General features: G+C 45.7%; 1 protein-coding gene across 3 annotated transcripts; it reads left to right on the top strand.

Moving 5' to 3' along the window:
• STAT2 (signal transducer and activator of transcription 2) lies at window positions 1-15,215 on the top strand. 3 transcript variants are annotated; one of them, XM_039216862.1, is made up of 24 exons: window positions 4-184; window positions 2,553-2,767; window positions 3,163-3,316; window positions 3,637-3,732; window positions 3,912-4,001; window positions 4,093-4,168; window positions 4,393-4,478; window positions 4,627-4,775; window positions 8,142-8,300; window positions 8,411-8,503; window positions 8,717-8,776; window positions 9,145-9,165; window positions 9,372-9,465; window positions 9,616-9,663; window positions 9,752-9,835; window positions 10,004-10,102; window positions 10,207-10,342; window positions 10,465-10,517; window positions 10,653-10,747; window positions 11,312-11,448; window positions 11,626-11,808; window positions 12,043-12,100; window positions 13,316-13,668; window positions 13,949-15,215. In XM_039216862.1, the coding sequence occupies exons 2-24, from the start codon at window positions 2,637-2,639 to the stop codon at window positions 14,089-14,091; spliced, it is 2,598 nt and encodes an 865-aa protein (XP_039072793.1). In that variant the 5' UTR covers window positions 4-184; window positions 2,553-2,636; the 3' UTR covers window positions 14,092-15,215. The 3 variants fall into 3 exon arrangements, with proteins under 3 accessions (XP_039072796.1, XP_039072793.1, XP_039072795.1); XM_039216864.1 differs by lacking the exon at window positions 3,637-3,732; XM_039216865.1 differs by lacking the exons at window positions 12,043-12,100; window positions 13,316-13,668; window positions 13,949-15,215 and adding an exon at window positions 11,886-12,029 and having other exon boundaries at window positions 1-184.
• Window positions 15,216-16,371: the final 1,156 nt, after the last annotated feature.

Below are 16,371 nucleotides of genomic sequence, written 5' to 3' on the forward strand. Positions count from 1 at the left end.
CGGAGCGCGATTGTCTGCCTGAGCGAGCTCCTTATGACCGGAAGTCTTGCACTGAATCGCTGGAGAGATCGGGGGCTGAGACCCTCGCCAGGTACCGGATCAGAGTGGGCAAGCGAGGGTCGAGGTGCAGGCGCAAGTTCCTCTCTGGGAAGGGCGGCAGGCCCCGGGAGTACGCCCTGGAGTGGTAAGCCTTCGTTCCTGGGTTGAAATAGCGGTCCTGTGCCGCATTCCGAATCTCCCCAACCTGTCCAGCCCAGCTCCCCAAGTCTATAATTCACCTCCCCAAACTCCCCTGCACCCTCCGTGTTGCATTGGTTCAGTGTCTTAGCCAACGCTTTTACCTTCCGGTCTGTGTTAGTTTTGATTCTCACTTAAAAAAAAAAAAAACAATGTCTAAAGGCAGATATGATTTAACATCTTTTGTTAAGTATATGGGACATGGGCGCCTGGATGCCTCAGTCGGTTTAGTGACCCACTCTTGATTCAATTGATTTCGGCCTACGTTATGATCTCAGGATTTGTGGAATCGAACCCCAGGCTGCAAGAGCAGAGCCTGCTTGGGATTCTCTCTCCCTCTTTTTCTGTCCCCTCCTCTCCTTGTGCTCTCTTTCTCTCAATATGAATAAACATTTAAAAAAAAAACACCAAAAACCTTAGTTTAAAAATATAAGGGACAGAAAGGTGAGACGATTTGCCTGAGCTTACATACAAAATGCAATTGTTTTCCAAAAATGCTGAGTGAGCATAAAATATGTACCTAAGAGAATGAAGGATAACTGGAAAAAAACATAAGTGTTACAGAGTTTAATCTTGGTATTTGTGATTTATTTGGAAAGACCGTGGGTTTTTGTTGTTGCTGTTGTTGTTTCATATTTAAACCTGTGTTTGACACCTTGCTCATTTAGTACCAGCTGAGATTAGTTCCTTGAGAACTGGGGCCTCTCCATTTTTTTATTAAATTCAGTATGCTTCACGCCCAGCGCAATGCCGGGCTTTAACTCACAACCCTGAAATCAAGACCTGAGCTGAGATCAAGAATTGGACGCTTAACCAACTGAGCCACCTAGGTGCCGCTCCATTTGTTTTTTACAAACAGTACAGGTACATAGTTTAAAAAGCCAAGCACTAGTAAAAGGATTAAAACAAAAGACGGGGGTGAGGGTGGAGGGCCGCCTGGGTGGCTCAGTCGGTTAAGCATCCGACTTTAGCTCAGGTCATGATCTCACGGTTTGTGAGTTCGAACCCCTCGGCTGCTCTGTGCGGACAGCTCAGAGCCTGGAGCCTGCTTCAGATTCTGTGTCTCCCTCCCTCCTCCACTTGCATTCTGTCTCTGGAAAATAAATAAACATATAAATAAATAGCCACTGGTCAATCATTTCCTCTCCATGTTTTACTTTAAGGAGGTGGAAAAGCATCTCATGATTATTCATACTGGTGGGAAAGAATCTCTCCCACTCCAAACATTTTTCTTTCATTGTAATAAAGTCATGTGACCTTTTTTAGACCGCAGATATATGTAAACACTTTTCTGTTAGGCTCAGGCTGCAGCAAGAAAAGGTTTTGGTTTCCTAAACAAACAGAGATGGTAGTGGGCAGGGAAAGACAGGCAAAAAGAGTCTTACCCCAGCCTGCTTGGTGACAGACAAAAACCAGTTTTGAGGGAGATTCCTCGGTGAAAAGAGCAAACAAAAACCGTTGCTTTCTATGCCCAGTCCCACCCTGGTGGGAAATAAAAAAAAAACTTCTGGGTCTCTCATAGAATTGATAATTTTCATGAAAAATCAGAGGTTAATAGGAGTCATAAAAGTATCACAGTCTTAGGGATTGAGTGGCCCCTTTCACAGTATTTAAACATCTAGAATGGAGTTCTTCCTTCCTACATAGAGAGCAGATTATAGGGTAAACCTGTCTCTTAAGAGGTGTCAACCTGTGATAAAGCTTTGGAGCCAGCAAGGATCATGCTGAAATAAATACTTAAAGATTAAAAACAATTTTTTTAAGTTTATTTATTTTGAGAGAGAGAGAGAGAGCACAAGTGAGAGTGGGAGAGGGGCAGAGAGAAGGAGAGAATCCCAAGCAGGCTCCTCCTGAGCAGGCTCAGACCCACGATCCATGAGATCATGACCTGAGCCAGAACCAAGAGTCCAATGCTTAGCTGACTGAGCCACCCAGGCACCCCTGAAATAAATACTTCTGACTCAAATTGATGGTTAAATCTTCCAGCATAAGTGAATACAAACATAAATAAATCTAAAATAAATTTATTGGGGATGATAGATGAAATAAATGAAGATGGTAGAAATACCATTAATGTATGGTGAAGCTGATGATTCCTGTACTATTCACTCTACTTTGTTATGTGTTTTAAAATTATTAAAACAAAAAGGCCCACATATTGGAGCCCTTGAATAGTTCTGGGAGAACATGCACCAAACTGATAATATTGGTTACCTATGGAGAGAAGGGGAAGGGACCAAGATTGGAAGTATGGTCATTGTAGCTTTAATTTTTATTTTTACTTACCTGTATAATTTTAAATTTTAAATTTGTAGTTATAAGCAATCATGAGACTGTGGATGATTTAATTCAGCAAAATTTCCAGTTGGGAACCTGCATCCTTCAGACTCAGATTCCAAATGGCGCAGTGGGAGATGCTAAAGAATCTCGACAACACTTTTCAGGATCAGCTGCACCAGCTCTACTCAAATAGCCTCCTGCCAATGGACATTCGACAATGCTTAGCTGCCTGGATTGAAGACCAAAACTGGTAAGGTCTTCAGGAAGTTGGGTACAGGCAGGATGAGGAAAGTAGTTTCCTTCTTCAGAGTCCCCCGGATCCTGGAGACACCAAGAGCAGAGAGGGGTTGGAAGGCTTCAACAGATAGTAGCAACTCTGCAGAGAGTCTTTTTTTTTTTTTTTAAGTTTATTTATTTCTTTTGAGAGAAGGAGAATGCATGGGAGGGTGAGCAGGGGAGGGGCAGAGAGAGTGAGAGAGAAAGTCCCTAGCAGGCTCCACATTGTCAGTGTGGAGCCTCATGCCAGGCTTTATTCCACAAAATCTGAGATTATGACCTGAGCTGAAGTCAAGAGTTGGACATTTTACTGACTGAGCCAACCAGGCGGCCCCCAAGATTCTAATCCTTGTCATTCCCCATCCCCAGGCAGGATGCTGTACTGGGCAGTGATGATTCCAAGGCTAACATGCTGTTCTTCCATTTCTTGGATCAACTGAATTATGAGCACGGCCGCTGCAGCCAGGACTCTGGGCACTTGTTACTACAGCACAACTTGCGAAAATTTTATCGGGATGTTCAGGTGCTTCGAGGAACCAGGAATAGCCAAAAAGCCAAATTGACAAGGAACTGAGTGTAGAGAAGTATAATTTAGGATATGGAACAGGATCTAAAGATATAAATGGATGGGGGCAGATCTGGGGAAAGGGAGGACAAGGTGTAGACTTGGGGAATCACTGGCAGAAAAAGGGCAGAGTCTAGAAGACCCTTTTAGGAAAAGACTAGGTTTTAGGGGACTAGTGGTGAAAAGGGGAAGGACTGGGGAACCTGAAGGAGGGGGAGGGACTGGAGCGGTAGATAATTGAAGACAGTTGAGTTTAATTCTTTCTCTTCCTGCTGCAGGCCTTTCCCCAGGGCCCTACCCAATTGGCTGAAATGATCTTTAATCTCCTTCTGGAAGAAAAAAGAATTCTGATCCAGGCTCAGAGAGCTCAATCAGTAAGAACAATTTGTAGTGATTTTGAAAGCTACTAGAGTAGAGAGTGACCATGGAAAAGACTTGGGAAATTTGTCTCAGAACAAGATCCGCACCTGCTCCTTCCTGTGGTATAATTGCAGGCCTGGATTTCAGAGATGAAATGTCAGAATTGAAATGTGCTCAGATTCTCTTATTTCAGGAGCAGGAGGAGCCAGCCCTCGAAGCACCTGTAGAGAGCCAGCAGCATGAGATTGACTCGCGGATCCTGGAATTAACGACTATGATGGAGGTTAGTAGATGTGGCAAGAGTCAGGGTGGGTAGGGCTTGGCCTGACTCCTCCCACAGAAGCAGTCTCATCTGGGTCTTATCCCCTCTGCAGAAGCTGGTGAAATCCATCTGCCAACTGAAAGACCAGCAGGATGTCTTCTGCTTCCGGTATAAGACCCAGTCCCAAGGTAGGAAGCTCATTGAGGGATGGGCAATTGAGCGGGCTTTTGGTTCAAGCATGACCATTCAGAATATGCCTGAGGGCCCAGAGGTGCCTGTGCTTTGCTTGGTTCCCCTTTTTCTCCCTTCAAAATTCCCCTCCACCTGACTCTGACCAAGGTCCTAGTCTGGATGGAGAGGGGAAGGAGCCCTAGGTCTGAGCATTTGTCTCCCTCCTGCTCCCACCATTCAGTGAAGACACCCTCTTTGGATCCCCATCACACCAGACAGCAGCAACTTCTGCAGGAAACTCTCAATGAACTGGACAAAAGGAGAAAGGTGGGAGGCAGACAGAGGGAGTGGGCAGCAGGGAACTGGGGCAAATGAGGCATATGGGAGGCCTGGCCTCTTAGCCTTGGCTTCTTTGTCTCTTCATCCCCAGTTGGATGGTAAGAAGTGCTCATCACTCACTTTATGTCTTTCTTAGGAGGTGCTCGATGCCATCAAAACATTGCTAGGCCGATTAACTACCCTCGTTGAGTTACTGCTGCCCAAGCTGGAGGAATGGAAAATCCAGCAGCAGAAAGCCTGCATTGGAGCCCGTCAGAATGGAGGGTTGGAACAACTGGAGAAGTGGTGAGAGGCACCTCGCACCCAGCCCCTATCCCAGCCACCACGCTGTGCTTTCTTTGTAAACTGTAAATTGTGAATTGCGGTGCATTTTCTCATTCATGTAATGAATTGCCTACCAAGGCAAGAGCTATTGCTCTTCTTACACTCTGCTTTCCCAGAATGATCCCAGCTCCCTCCTCTGCAGTGACCCTCTCTTCATTCTCACCATCCAGGGAGCCCAGAGCCCAGTCTTTGTTTTGGTGGAAGTAATGGATTAGGAGACAAACTGGTTTCTCCTTCCTTTGTAATCACCCAAGAAGTATGTTTTCTACCTTTTTAAAAAATTTTATAATGACTATTAATGCTGAAAAAAAAGAAAGAAAATTACCTATTAATCTTACTTTCCAGGTGTAGCTACTGTAATACTATTATACAAAAATTGAGGGACACCTGGGTGGTTCAGTTGGTTGAGCATCCGACTTGATTTCAGCTCAGGTCATAATCTCAAGGTTTATGAGATTGAGCCCCTCATTGGGCTCCGTGATCACATCGTGGATTCTGCTTGGGATTCTCTCCCTTTCCTTCTGCCCCTCCCCAGCTTGCATGCTTATGTGTGCTTGCTTTCTCTCTCTCTCTTTCTCAAAATAAATAAATAAACTTTTAAGAAAATGTTAGATTGTCTCTTTCCCTCTGTCCCTCTTCCCTGGTCGTGCTCTAAAATAAAATAAACGAAATAAAATAAATCTCTATAAAATAAAACAAAAACAAAAACAAACCCACAAAAATTGAATCATATTTTTCATATATTGAGAGCTATGTTTTTTTAATTAAAAAAATTTTTTTAATGTTTATTTGTTTTGAGAGAGAAAGAGAAAGAGCATGAGCAGGAGAGGGGCAGAGAGAGAATGAGACACAGCATCCATAGCAGGCTCCATGCTCCAAACTGTCAGCACAGAGCCTGATGCAGGGCTTGAACTCACCAACCATGAGATCATGACCTAAGCGGAAGTCAGACACTTAACTGACTGAGCCATCCAGGTGCCCCAAGAGCTATTTTCTTTTTATTTGCTTAGCAGTATATTACAATATTTACCCATGTTATTTATTTTTTTTTAATGAGACAGGCTGATGTATATATGGGTTTTTTTGCTAAGATTTTATTTATTGATTTATTTGTTTGTTTAAGTAATCTCCACCCAATGTGGGGCTGGAACTTACCACCCTGAGATTAAGATAAACCAGCTGAGCCAGCCAGGTGCCCCTACCCATGTTATTTATTTTCTTTTTAAAAAATTTTAAATGTTTATTTATTTTTAAGGAGAGACAGAATGTGAGTCGGGGAGGGGCAGAGAGAGAGAGAGGGAGACACAGAATCCAAATGGGCTCCAGGCTCTGAGCTGTCAGCAGAGAGTCCAATGTGGGGCTCAAACTCACGAGCCAAGCCATGAGATCATGAATTGAGCTGAAGTTGGATGCTTAACTGACTGAGCCACCCAAGTGGCCCCCTACACATGTTATTTTTAATGGTTGCTTCCTAGTTCCCTATATACAGGTAACATGATTTAATTAATGAACTCCTCTTTTTGGACATTTAGGTGGTTTTTTAATTTCTTGCTTTTTTTTTTCCAGTAAGGTCTTTGTTTTATATTAATTTTTTTGTGATGTGGAAAAAATAATTGCTTTGTCCTTCAAGATACTTAGAATGCCTATCATTTTAAATATTTTCTTTTTTAAAAGTATTTATTTTGAGAGAGAGTATGAGTGGGGGAGGGGCAGACAGAAAGGGAGAGAGAATCCCAAGCAAGTTCCACACTGTCAGCACAGAGCCTGATTCGGCTTGATCTCAGGAACAGTGAGATCATGACCTGAACTGAGATCAAGAGTGGAACACTTAACCGAATTAGCCATCCCAGATACCCTTACATATTTTCTAGTAAGAAAATTCATTATAATTTACTAAAAATGGGGGTACCTGCCTGGTTCAGTGGGTAGAGCATGCAACTCTTGATTTGGAGATCATGAGTTTGAGCCCCAGTTGGGGATACAGTTTACTTTTAAAAAAATAATTAAAGGGGTGCCTGGGTGGCTCAGTCAGTTAAGCATCTGACTTCGGCTCAGGTTATGATCTCACAGTTCATGGATTCAAGCCCTGCATCGGGCTCTGTGCTGACAGCTCAGAGCCTGGAGCCTGCTTCAGATTCAGTGTCTCCCTCTCTCTCTCTGTCCCTCCCCCACTCATGCTTGCTCTCTCTCTCTCTCTCTCTCAAAAATAAATGTTAAAAAAAAGTTCCAAATTGCTATTCCAGTCTGTTTGCCAGTGTGTAGTATATGATTGGTCTCCTGTCACCACATTTCCTATTATCACTTTTTTTTTCTTATAGACAGTAAAGTATAGAAGTTCAAAGTATGGATTGTGGGGGCACCTGGCTGCCTCAGTCAGTGAGCATACGACCCTTGATCTTGGGGTTGTGAGTTTGAGCCCCACTTTGGGTGTGGAGCCTCCTTAAAAAAAATAGTACTGATTGGGCAGGCTGACTGCCTGGGATCACATACAACTCATTCCAAATTAGTTCTATGACCTTGAGCAAGTCACTTAACCTTTCTGTACTTGAGCTTAATTATCTGTAAAATGGGGATAGTAGTAGCTACCTCATAGGGTTGTTATAAGGATTATATACAGTAACACTTAGAATAAATAGTACATTTCAAGCGTCATATAAAAAGTAACTTTATTATAATTTTTTTTAATGTTTAATTTTTTTTGAGAGAGAAATAGAGAGTGTGTGTAGGGGAGGGTCAGAGAGAGAGAGACTCTGAAGAGAGGCTCCAGGCTCTGAGCTATCTGTCAGCCTAGAGCCTGACACAGGGCTCAAACCCACAAACTGTGAGATCAAGACTTGAGCTGAAGTCGGACACTTAACTGACTGAGCCACCCGGCCACCCCAGTAACTTTATTATATAAATAAGTTGTTCACCACATTTTTATATGTGAAAGTGATTTTGATTTTGATTTCTTGGATTATGAATCATGTTGCATAATCTTTAATATGCTTCCTGGATTCCTTTTTTGTCCCAGTCAGTTTATTTATTTATTTTGAGAGAGAGCACGAGCAGGGGAGTGGTAAAGAGAGGGATAGAGAATCCCAAGCAGGCTCTGCACTGTCAGCGCAGAGCCCCATGTGGGGCTTGAACTCACAAATGATGAGATTATGACCTGAGCCAAAGTCGGACACTTAACCAACTGATCCACTCAGGTACCCCTGTCCCAATCAGTTTCTGACTCTCCACGTTGTTAAAAGGGAGCATCTAGAGCCTGGGGGAGGGGTGGATGGTGGGGGGACCACCAGGAAACTCAGCAATTTATACTCTCTCTTGAATTCTATCACCCAGGTTCACTGCTGGAGCAAAGCTGTTGTTTCACTTGCGGCAGCTGCTGAAGGAGCTGGAGGGATTGAGTCGCCTGGTTAGCTATCAGGATGATCCTCTGACCAAAGGGGTGGATCTGCGAAAGGCCCAGGTCACAGAGTTGCTACAGCGCCTGCTTCAAAGGTCTAGCTGCCAGGGAGGGACCCCTAGGGAGGGCAGAAGGAAAGAATAAGAGGATTCTTACATTCTTACAAATACTGAGCTATGTATTCTCTCTGGATTTCTGTCTCCAGAGCCTTTGTGGTAGAAACCCAGCCCTGCATGCCCCAAAATCCCCATCGTCCCCTCATCCTCAAGACTGGGACCAAGTTCACTGTCCAAACAAGGTTGGTATTTCAGAACTCATTCCTGCTTCCTTTTTCCAGCCCTGGCACTGTTTCCTTTCTGGCCTTACAGATCTTTCCACTCTTATCATCTTCTCTCTTTTCTCTTCAATCCACCTACCTCTTCCAATCTCTTACCTTATTTTTTTCAAATATCTGATCTATCCAGAAGATTGAGGTTGACTACCTTCCCCCATCCATCTCTCTTCCCTCTAGGTTGCTGGTAAGACTCCAGGAAGGCAACGAGTTACTGACTGCCGAAGTCTCCATTGACAGGTAACTTGGGGCACATGGGACTGACGGATGGCCAGGACATGAGCTGGTGGGCCAGAGGAGACACACACAATAGGGTCTTGGGCCTGTGTTCTTACCTCGTCCATTCCTACCTCAGAAATAAGAACTCCTTGCTTTTGTTGAGCACTAGCTTGTCAAGTACTCATTTGTCATGGGAAGCCCATGAGTCCAGTATTATCAGTGTACCATTTAAATGAAGAAACAAGGCCAGAGAGATTCTGTCTTTTGTGCAAGACCATATGGCTAGTGAGCAGATCTGGGTTTGAACCCAGGTCTGTCTGATGCTATAGATTAAATTCCTAACTTCTACACTGTTTTGCTTCCCAGTGATTTTCTTTTTTTCTTTTCAGGAATCCTTCTCAATCACAAGGGTAGGTGCCTGACAAGGATGCTGTAAACATGTGTGTGCTGCATGACCTATGCAGCCACATGCGGGCACAGACAAGAAGGAGGTTGATTTGGGTGGGATATGGACAAAGGGAGAAGGGGAGGTCTGAAATGAAGTGGGATTTTTGTTGTATTCCTGCTGAGTTTTTAGAATAACTCTTCTCCTTCATTTATCTTCCTCCTGGAATAGCTTACGGAAGTTCAACATTATGACCTCAAACCAGAAAACTTTGACCCCCGAGAAGGGGCAGAGTCAGGGCTTAATTTGGGACTTCGGCTACCTGGTAAGAAGGGCTAGTTGCTTAAGCTTCTAGTCCAATGGAACAGGCTGAGGGAAGTTCCCAGGCCTTCACAAAACTTGAAGCAAAACAGGGGTTCCAGGGACCCTGGGGGTTTCTACTCTGGCATTTTCTCTCCTTCCTCTCACTTCACAGACTCTGTTGGAGCAACGTTCAGGTGGTTCAGGAAAGGGCTGCAATAAGGTGAGGCCTGGACAGAGGGTTGGGGGACGGGAGGAGGAACTTCCCAAAGGGCCCTCTGATCTGATCATTATGTCTTCGGCTGTCCTAGGGAATGCTGGGTGTGACGGAGGAACTACACATTATCAGCATTACAGTCAAATACACCTACCAGGGTCTGAAGCAGGAGCTGACAGTGAGTGAAGATGGAGGGCAAGGAGAGATGAAGCCAAGTTGGCAGAAGGCAGTAAAGAGGGGTTAAATAGAAGCCCCTGCCAAATTTCAGAGCGGGAAATTCTCCCCTTGCCCCTGCCAAAGCTGGAAACATATCACATCCTTCCTCTATCTCCTGTCTTCTCTTCAGACGGACACCCTCCCTGTGGTGATTATTTCTAACATGAACCAACTCTCAATTGCCTGGGCCTCGGTTCTTTGGTTCAATCTGCTTAGCCCAAACCCCCAGGTAGGAGGTGGGACCAAGAGGTGATGGGGTGGCAAGGAGGGGTGTGGAAGCTTGGTATGAGGGCTCTGCTTCTGAGTCATTCCGTCCTCCTCCCACTCTTGTAGAATCAGCAGTTCTTCTCCAGCCCCCCCAAGGCCCCCTGGAGCTTGCTGGGCCCTGCTCTCAGTTGGCAGTTCTCTTCCTATGTTGGCCGTGGCCTTGACCGGGACCAGCTGAGCATGCTGAGGAACAAGCTGTTTGGTACAGACCTCCTTTTCTCTCAGCCTTTCCCCAGGCTTAGTCTTCCTAGCCCTGCGTCCTTTCTGTTCCAGGGACCCTAGCCTTGTTTCCTTCCACTATCTCTACTGTCTGTCTGCCCACAGGGCAGAACTCGAGGACCGAAGATGCATTGTTATCCTGGGCTGACTTCACTAAGGTAACTGGCTGCATTCTGTGCTGCTAGATCTAGCCCCTAGTGCAAACGCTAGCCCTTTCCCCCAAACTCCTTCCCCTTATGGGGGGGGGGGGGGGCAACTCTGCATCTCTTCCTGCCTTTCCATTCCTTCTTCAGCGAGAGAGCCCTCCTGGCAAGCTACCATTCTGGACATGGTTAGACAAAATTCTGGAGCTGGTACATGACCACCTGAAGGATCTCTGGAATGATGGGTAAGGCCTTGGTCTGCCTCCCTCTCCCCACCCCCACCTTTCTGCCTTTCTAGGCTTGAGAGTGGACTCTGTGCGCCCTCATGTGGCAAATTGGAAGAGAGAGCAAAACCTGGTGCAAGGTCACACCCCTTCACATTTGCAATAACAGTCACAGCCAGTGACTTATCCAGCATCTGTTATGCTCCAAAGCCTGCTGGGTGCTCTTTATGAATTCTCGCATGTAATCCTTACAACAATGCTGAGTCTCAGAGAAGTTAAAGAGTTACAACAATGGGCATAGTTGGGATTCAAACCCAGGCCTGTCAAACGACAAGCTTATGCTCTTTCCACTACACTGCCTGCCCATTTGTACAGCACTTTGCCTTTTTCAAGGTGCTTTGTCTGTGTGGCCTCACCGAATCCTCATACCTCTTCCAACCCTACAAGGTGGATAGCGTCGGTGAGGTGAAGTGACTTGGCCAAGATGAAAATGTGTATAAATGGCAGAACCTGGTGCTCTCTCCCTCTACAAGGAGAAGAGAGCAGGGAGGCTGGAGAGCCTCTCAGCAGCTTTCTGTGTTTCAGACGCATCATGGGCTTTGTGAGCCGGAGCCAGGAACGCCGGCTGCTGAAGAAGACCATCTCAGGCACCTTTCTGCTGCGCTTCAGCGAAACGTCCGAAGGGGGCATTACCTGCTCCTGGGTGGAACACCAGGATGATGGTCAGCTGTTTTGCCCTGATGTTCCCTCAGCCTGTCCTTTCTGCCCCTTGGTCAGCCCTTGGCTCCCCTTGGCTGTGTCATGAATCTTAGCAGGTTTGGGGTTGGACAGCCAGGGTGGAGAACTCTCAGGCCCAACCTCTTCCTTCAGGACTGCCTATTCTTGCATCCATTCTACAGAAAAAGTGCTCATCTACTCTGTGCAGCCCTTCACCAAGGAAGTGCTGCAGTCCCTCCCGCTGACCAAAATCATTTGCCACTACCAGCTGCTCACTGAAGAGAACATACCCGAGAACCCACTGTGCTTCCTCTACCCCCGAATCCCCCGGGATGAAGCTTTTGGGCGCTACTACCAGGAGAAAGGTGAGAGTCATTGACATACATCACGGGAAGATTACAGGGATTCTCAGGCATCTACAAATTCTACTCCTTTCTTCCAGACATGGAAAAACTGATATCCAGAGAAGTCAAAGGATTTGTCCTGGGGACACTGCTAGTTAATAGGGAGACATGATTGTCAAGACCATTTGCACTAGGGGTCCTTAGGCTACGTGTCCAATCCACTGACCTCCCTGGCTTCCTGTATGTCCCCCACAGTTAATCTCCAAGAACGGAGGAAGTACCTGAAACATAGGCTCATTGTGGTCTCTAACAGGTGAGAGATGAACTTTTGGCCCATCCTCCATAATGCTTTTTGGCTGATAGAGTGACCCAAACTTGCTCAGTTTGCCTTTCTGACCTCTCTTACTGATCCACCCTCTCTAGTCTCTAGATTTTTTCTTCTGCTGCTTAGCCTCTTTCCTCTCTATTTTTCTGCTGCTATCCTTAGATTGTTTCCACAGGGCTTCCCTGATAATAATAGTCATAGTCACTGAGGTTAATGGGCTTCTACTTGAAGCATGGTACTAGATTTTTTTAAAAACAGTTTTTTCCTTTTATTTAATTTTTATGAGTACCCATCCAAGAAGGTAATGACAGCCACATTTAATGAAAGTTTATTAAATGCTAGGTACTGGGCTAAATGTTTTGTGTTTAGTTTCTTATTTATTGACTCTTCATAATAGTCCTGTGAGGCAGACATGGGTATTACTCTCTTCAGCCAAGAAACTGAAGTTTAGTGTGGTGAAGCGGCATGACCAAGGTACATGGCTAATAAATGATTCAGGCCTGTCAGATTACAAAGTCCTGCTTTTTTTTTTTTTTTTTTTAATTTTTTTAAGGGGCGCCTGCCTGGGTGGCTCAGTCGGTTAAGCATCCGACTTCGGCTCAGGTCATGATCTCGCGGTTCGTGGGTTCGAGCCCCGCGTCGGGCTCTGTGCTGACTGCCAGCTCGGAGCCTGGAGCCTGTTTCAGAGTCTGTGTCTCCCTCTCTCTCTGACCCTCCCCTGCTCATGCTCTCTCTCTCTCTCTCAGAACAAGCATGAGCAGGGGAGGGTCAGAGAGAGAGGGAGACACAGACTCTGAAACAGGCTCCAGGCTCCGAGCTGGCAGTCAGCACAGAGCCCGACGCGGGGCTCGAACCCACGAACCGCGAGATCATGACCTGAGCCGAAGTCGGAAGCTTAACCGACTGAGCCACCCAGGTGTCCCTACAAAGTCATGCTTTTAACCATCTAACTTCCTCTCAAATGTTATTAGATGGTATTGTTCCCATTTTATAGGTGATATCTGAGGCTCAGAGAGCTGGCAGTCTACCCATCTAATAAATGATAGGATTCAAACTCTAGCAAGCCCAACTCCAAAGCCTGTGCTCTTAAGCCCTCTGCTCTGTTGACTTCTTACACTAGAGAGATAGTCTCTGCTTGCTCTGCCATTCTCCACTCACCTATGCAACCAAGCCCTACCCTTTTGTCTATACTGTGGTATCTAGACAGGTAGACGAGCTGCAACAGCCGCTGGAGCTTAAACTGGAGCCAGAGGTGGAGTCACTGGAGCTGGAGCCAGGACTGGCCCCGGTGCCACAGCTAGAGCCATGTCTGGAGTTAGAGCCACTGCTGGCGGCAGGGCTGGATCTGGGTGCATCCCTGGAGCCCATGCCGGAGTGCACTCTGGACTCCGTGCTAGAGCCCACACTAGATGTGGTATCGCAGAGAGTGCCGGAGCTAAACTTGGGACCAGAACTGAAGCTGGAGCCTATTCCAGACCCTGCATCGCAGGCAGTGACAGAGCCAGAGCTGGATTTGCCCCATGATCTGAGACACTTGAACACCGAGGAAATGGAAAGTAAGTGATGCAAGGGGGCTGGGGAGGAAGGGACACATTTCCCTTTACCAACTGCCCTCCCTTACCCAGTATAGAAAAGGCTAAGCTCTGAGCACCTCCCTGGAGGGAGACTCATTTGTGATACCTTTTATTAGGAAATATACCTGCATCTCCCTTCCCCCACCTAAGTGCCCCCTCAGGCACTGCCAGGCCTGTGTGGCCATCCTCCCTCATATTCCCTGCTGGGTCAGGAACTCCTTACCTGAGAGCAGGGCCTGACTTCTTTCTCTGCACTACCTAGTTTTCAGAAACAGTATGAAGATTGAAGAAATCATGCCGAACGGTGACCCACTGCTGGCTGGCCAGAACACCGTGGATGAGGCTTACATCTTCCACCCCAGCCATTTCTACACGGATGGGCCCTTAATTCCTTCTGACTACTAGGAACTACATTTCCTCTGTTCTTCCTGTATCTTCTGTCCCTCTTACCCCTTACATCATGCTGTTGCTCTCCAAGGATGGAGAGTCAAGCATGTACCCATTCTAAGCTGGTTAAGTTAACTCTGGGTTTTGGAGTGGGAAGCAAACGCATACTGTGGGTAAGGAAGGGGCACTAATGAGTCAGAATGGACGTTGGCCATGGCTCTAACTAGGATCTTTGAAGCCATCTGCTGTCTTGGGAGGTATAGGGGTTCTGAGGGTAGGGCAGAACAGTTAGGAGGTACTTGGCAGGCTCAGACACTTAGAGTGGCTGCTTTATAGTATGGAAGGATGTTTACATTTGAAAAGTTGTTAAGACTAACATGGTGGTGCCCACTAGCATTCGCCATCAGTAGGGAACAGAGACACATGGTAGGATTCCATTTCTCTCTTATGGTTCCCTCATGTCTAAAGTAACATTTTCCTTCCTTCTTCCTCTCATTCCTGATTCAAGTCCTAAATTCCTTTGCTTCATGCAGAGACTGAGAGCTTTTTGCTTCAGCTCACCATGTAAAGCTCCCCTCAGAAGAAAGGAATAGGAGGTAGACCTCATTTTCTTAACAGTCTCCTCCCCTGCCCCCCCAAGCCGGCCACACCCATTCCTCCCTGTAGAATGATCCTGCCAATCTAATATGCCTGTGAAGCTTTGCACAATAATTTTACTCTGTGTACTCTGTCTAGTCTCCACTTCCTCAATGCTTAGGAGACAAAGCACTCTTGGAGGCAAGGGATGGTAGAGTTGCTGGGAATTTAGGAATCACTTTTTATAGTATTAGATAGAATTTGGTATTTTTACAGAGGAAGAGAAGCCCTGGATATTTAGATGTTTAGAAATATCTTAGATATTTCTCTATTAAGAGAACCATCCCTTCTTTTTATACAATATATTGTTAATCTGAAAAGATAGTTTCTATTTCTTGGGTGTAGACCTGGGCAAAAAACGGGTTCCTGAACCTAGAACCTTGCATGTTTAAACGGGGCTCCAGAAAAACCTCACACTGTAGTTATTCGGAACCCCAGAACAACTGCCATTGCCCCAAAATGTGTTTCCAGAATAACTTGAGATGCAATGAAAGTGGGGCCCTGTACAAGTGGCTGTTTTCTGGCTGATATTTTAGAGGAATAGTCCTGTTGAGAAAGAGGCCCTTCTGAGCAGAAGTGGCCAGTAAGCTTTGTGTTTGTTGACTTGGAAGTGTTTCGTCTCTGAACTTCTTTACTTTTCTGCTCACAAAGACTGATGTCCTTGGAGACACCAGCAGGCCACGTAGGATCAAGATCAGCAAATCATAGCCTGTCTTCCACTCACCCCAGTAGGCCCCTCCTGTCATGTTTTTCTCCTAGCCTCCATGTTTAGAACAGCCTTTCCTGTCCCTTAGATTCTTCCAGGGGGGTTGTATGAGTTGGGGGGTGGTGGTGAGCAGTTGTAGAACTAGCCTTTTGTCACTTAGCTGCTTGGTGACAAAGCCAATATGTCAGCCTGGGTCTGTCTGACTCCAAATCCCATACCTTTTTAATGTTGCAACTATGGCGAAAAGGAAGGGAAATGATCACACTAGCTCCTTCCCCTTCTCTTTCTTTCAAAAGTAGTTTATATCCCCTTGGCTAGTCAACCATCTGATGGGGCCCACAGATGTCCATAAAGGGAGAATCCCATTAATTTGGGGAATTACCGCCATCTTCCTGGAATGCCCTTCCTGGTCAAAGCAGCTCTGATTTTTGATCCTGCAGTGACTAGGACTCCTGTCTAGCCAAATATACTCTTGGCCAAGAAAGTAATGAGTAACAGGGTCAGGCAGTAAAAGGAGCCACATTTAGGGGCTCCTTTCTCAATTTCCTAATCTCAACCCTTTGTAATCCTGTTCAGTTTGTTTAGCTATACAGGGATCTAAGGCAAAAAGATCCCAGTTACTCTGTCTATACACCAGGGGCTCATGAGGAAATATCCCTCTTCACTAGGGCCCTGCAGAGTAGAAGGATGCAAATTGTAGTCCTTTAGCCCTATATTGCTTTTTCCCCAACCAAGCCTAGAAATTATTCACATAAATAAGTCTTTATTGAAAAAAAAGTACATAATTCAGTATAAATATAATAAATAATTCTCCCCAAACTGCTGCCATGAGGACAAATAATCTCAAATTTTCCCTTTCTAGTTAATAAATACTCAACTTTGTCCTAGGTCAGCGTCATAAATTAGTCAGTGTTGGGAATTCTTCAATGTCTGCAAGTCCCATTAGAATTAATGGA

Source organism: Hyaena hyaena, unplaced genomic scaffold, assembly GCF_003009895.1.
Source record: "Hyaena hyaena isolate Hyena2069 unplaced genomic scaffold, ASM300989v1 scaffold_655, whole genome shotgun sequence".
NCBI lineage: Eukaryota > Metazoa > Chordata > Mammalia > Carnivora > Hyaenidae > Hyaena > Hyaena hyaena.

Excerpts from the sequence above, each read along its gene's own strand:
- STAT2 (XM_039216862.1), top strand. The coding sequence starts at position 2,637 with ATGGCGCAGTGGGAGATGCTAAAGAATCTCGACAACACTTTTCAGGAT. Across the intron at positions 3,733-3,911 it reads AGGCTCAGAGAGCTCAATCA|GAGCAGGAGGAGCCAGCCCT; the intron begins GTAAGAACAATT and ends CTCTTATTTCAG. Across the intron at positions 8,301-8,410 it reads CTACAGCGCCTGCTTCAAAG|AGCCTTTGTGGTAGAAACCC; the intron begins GTCTAGCTGCCA and ends TTCTGTCTCCAG.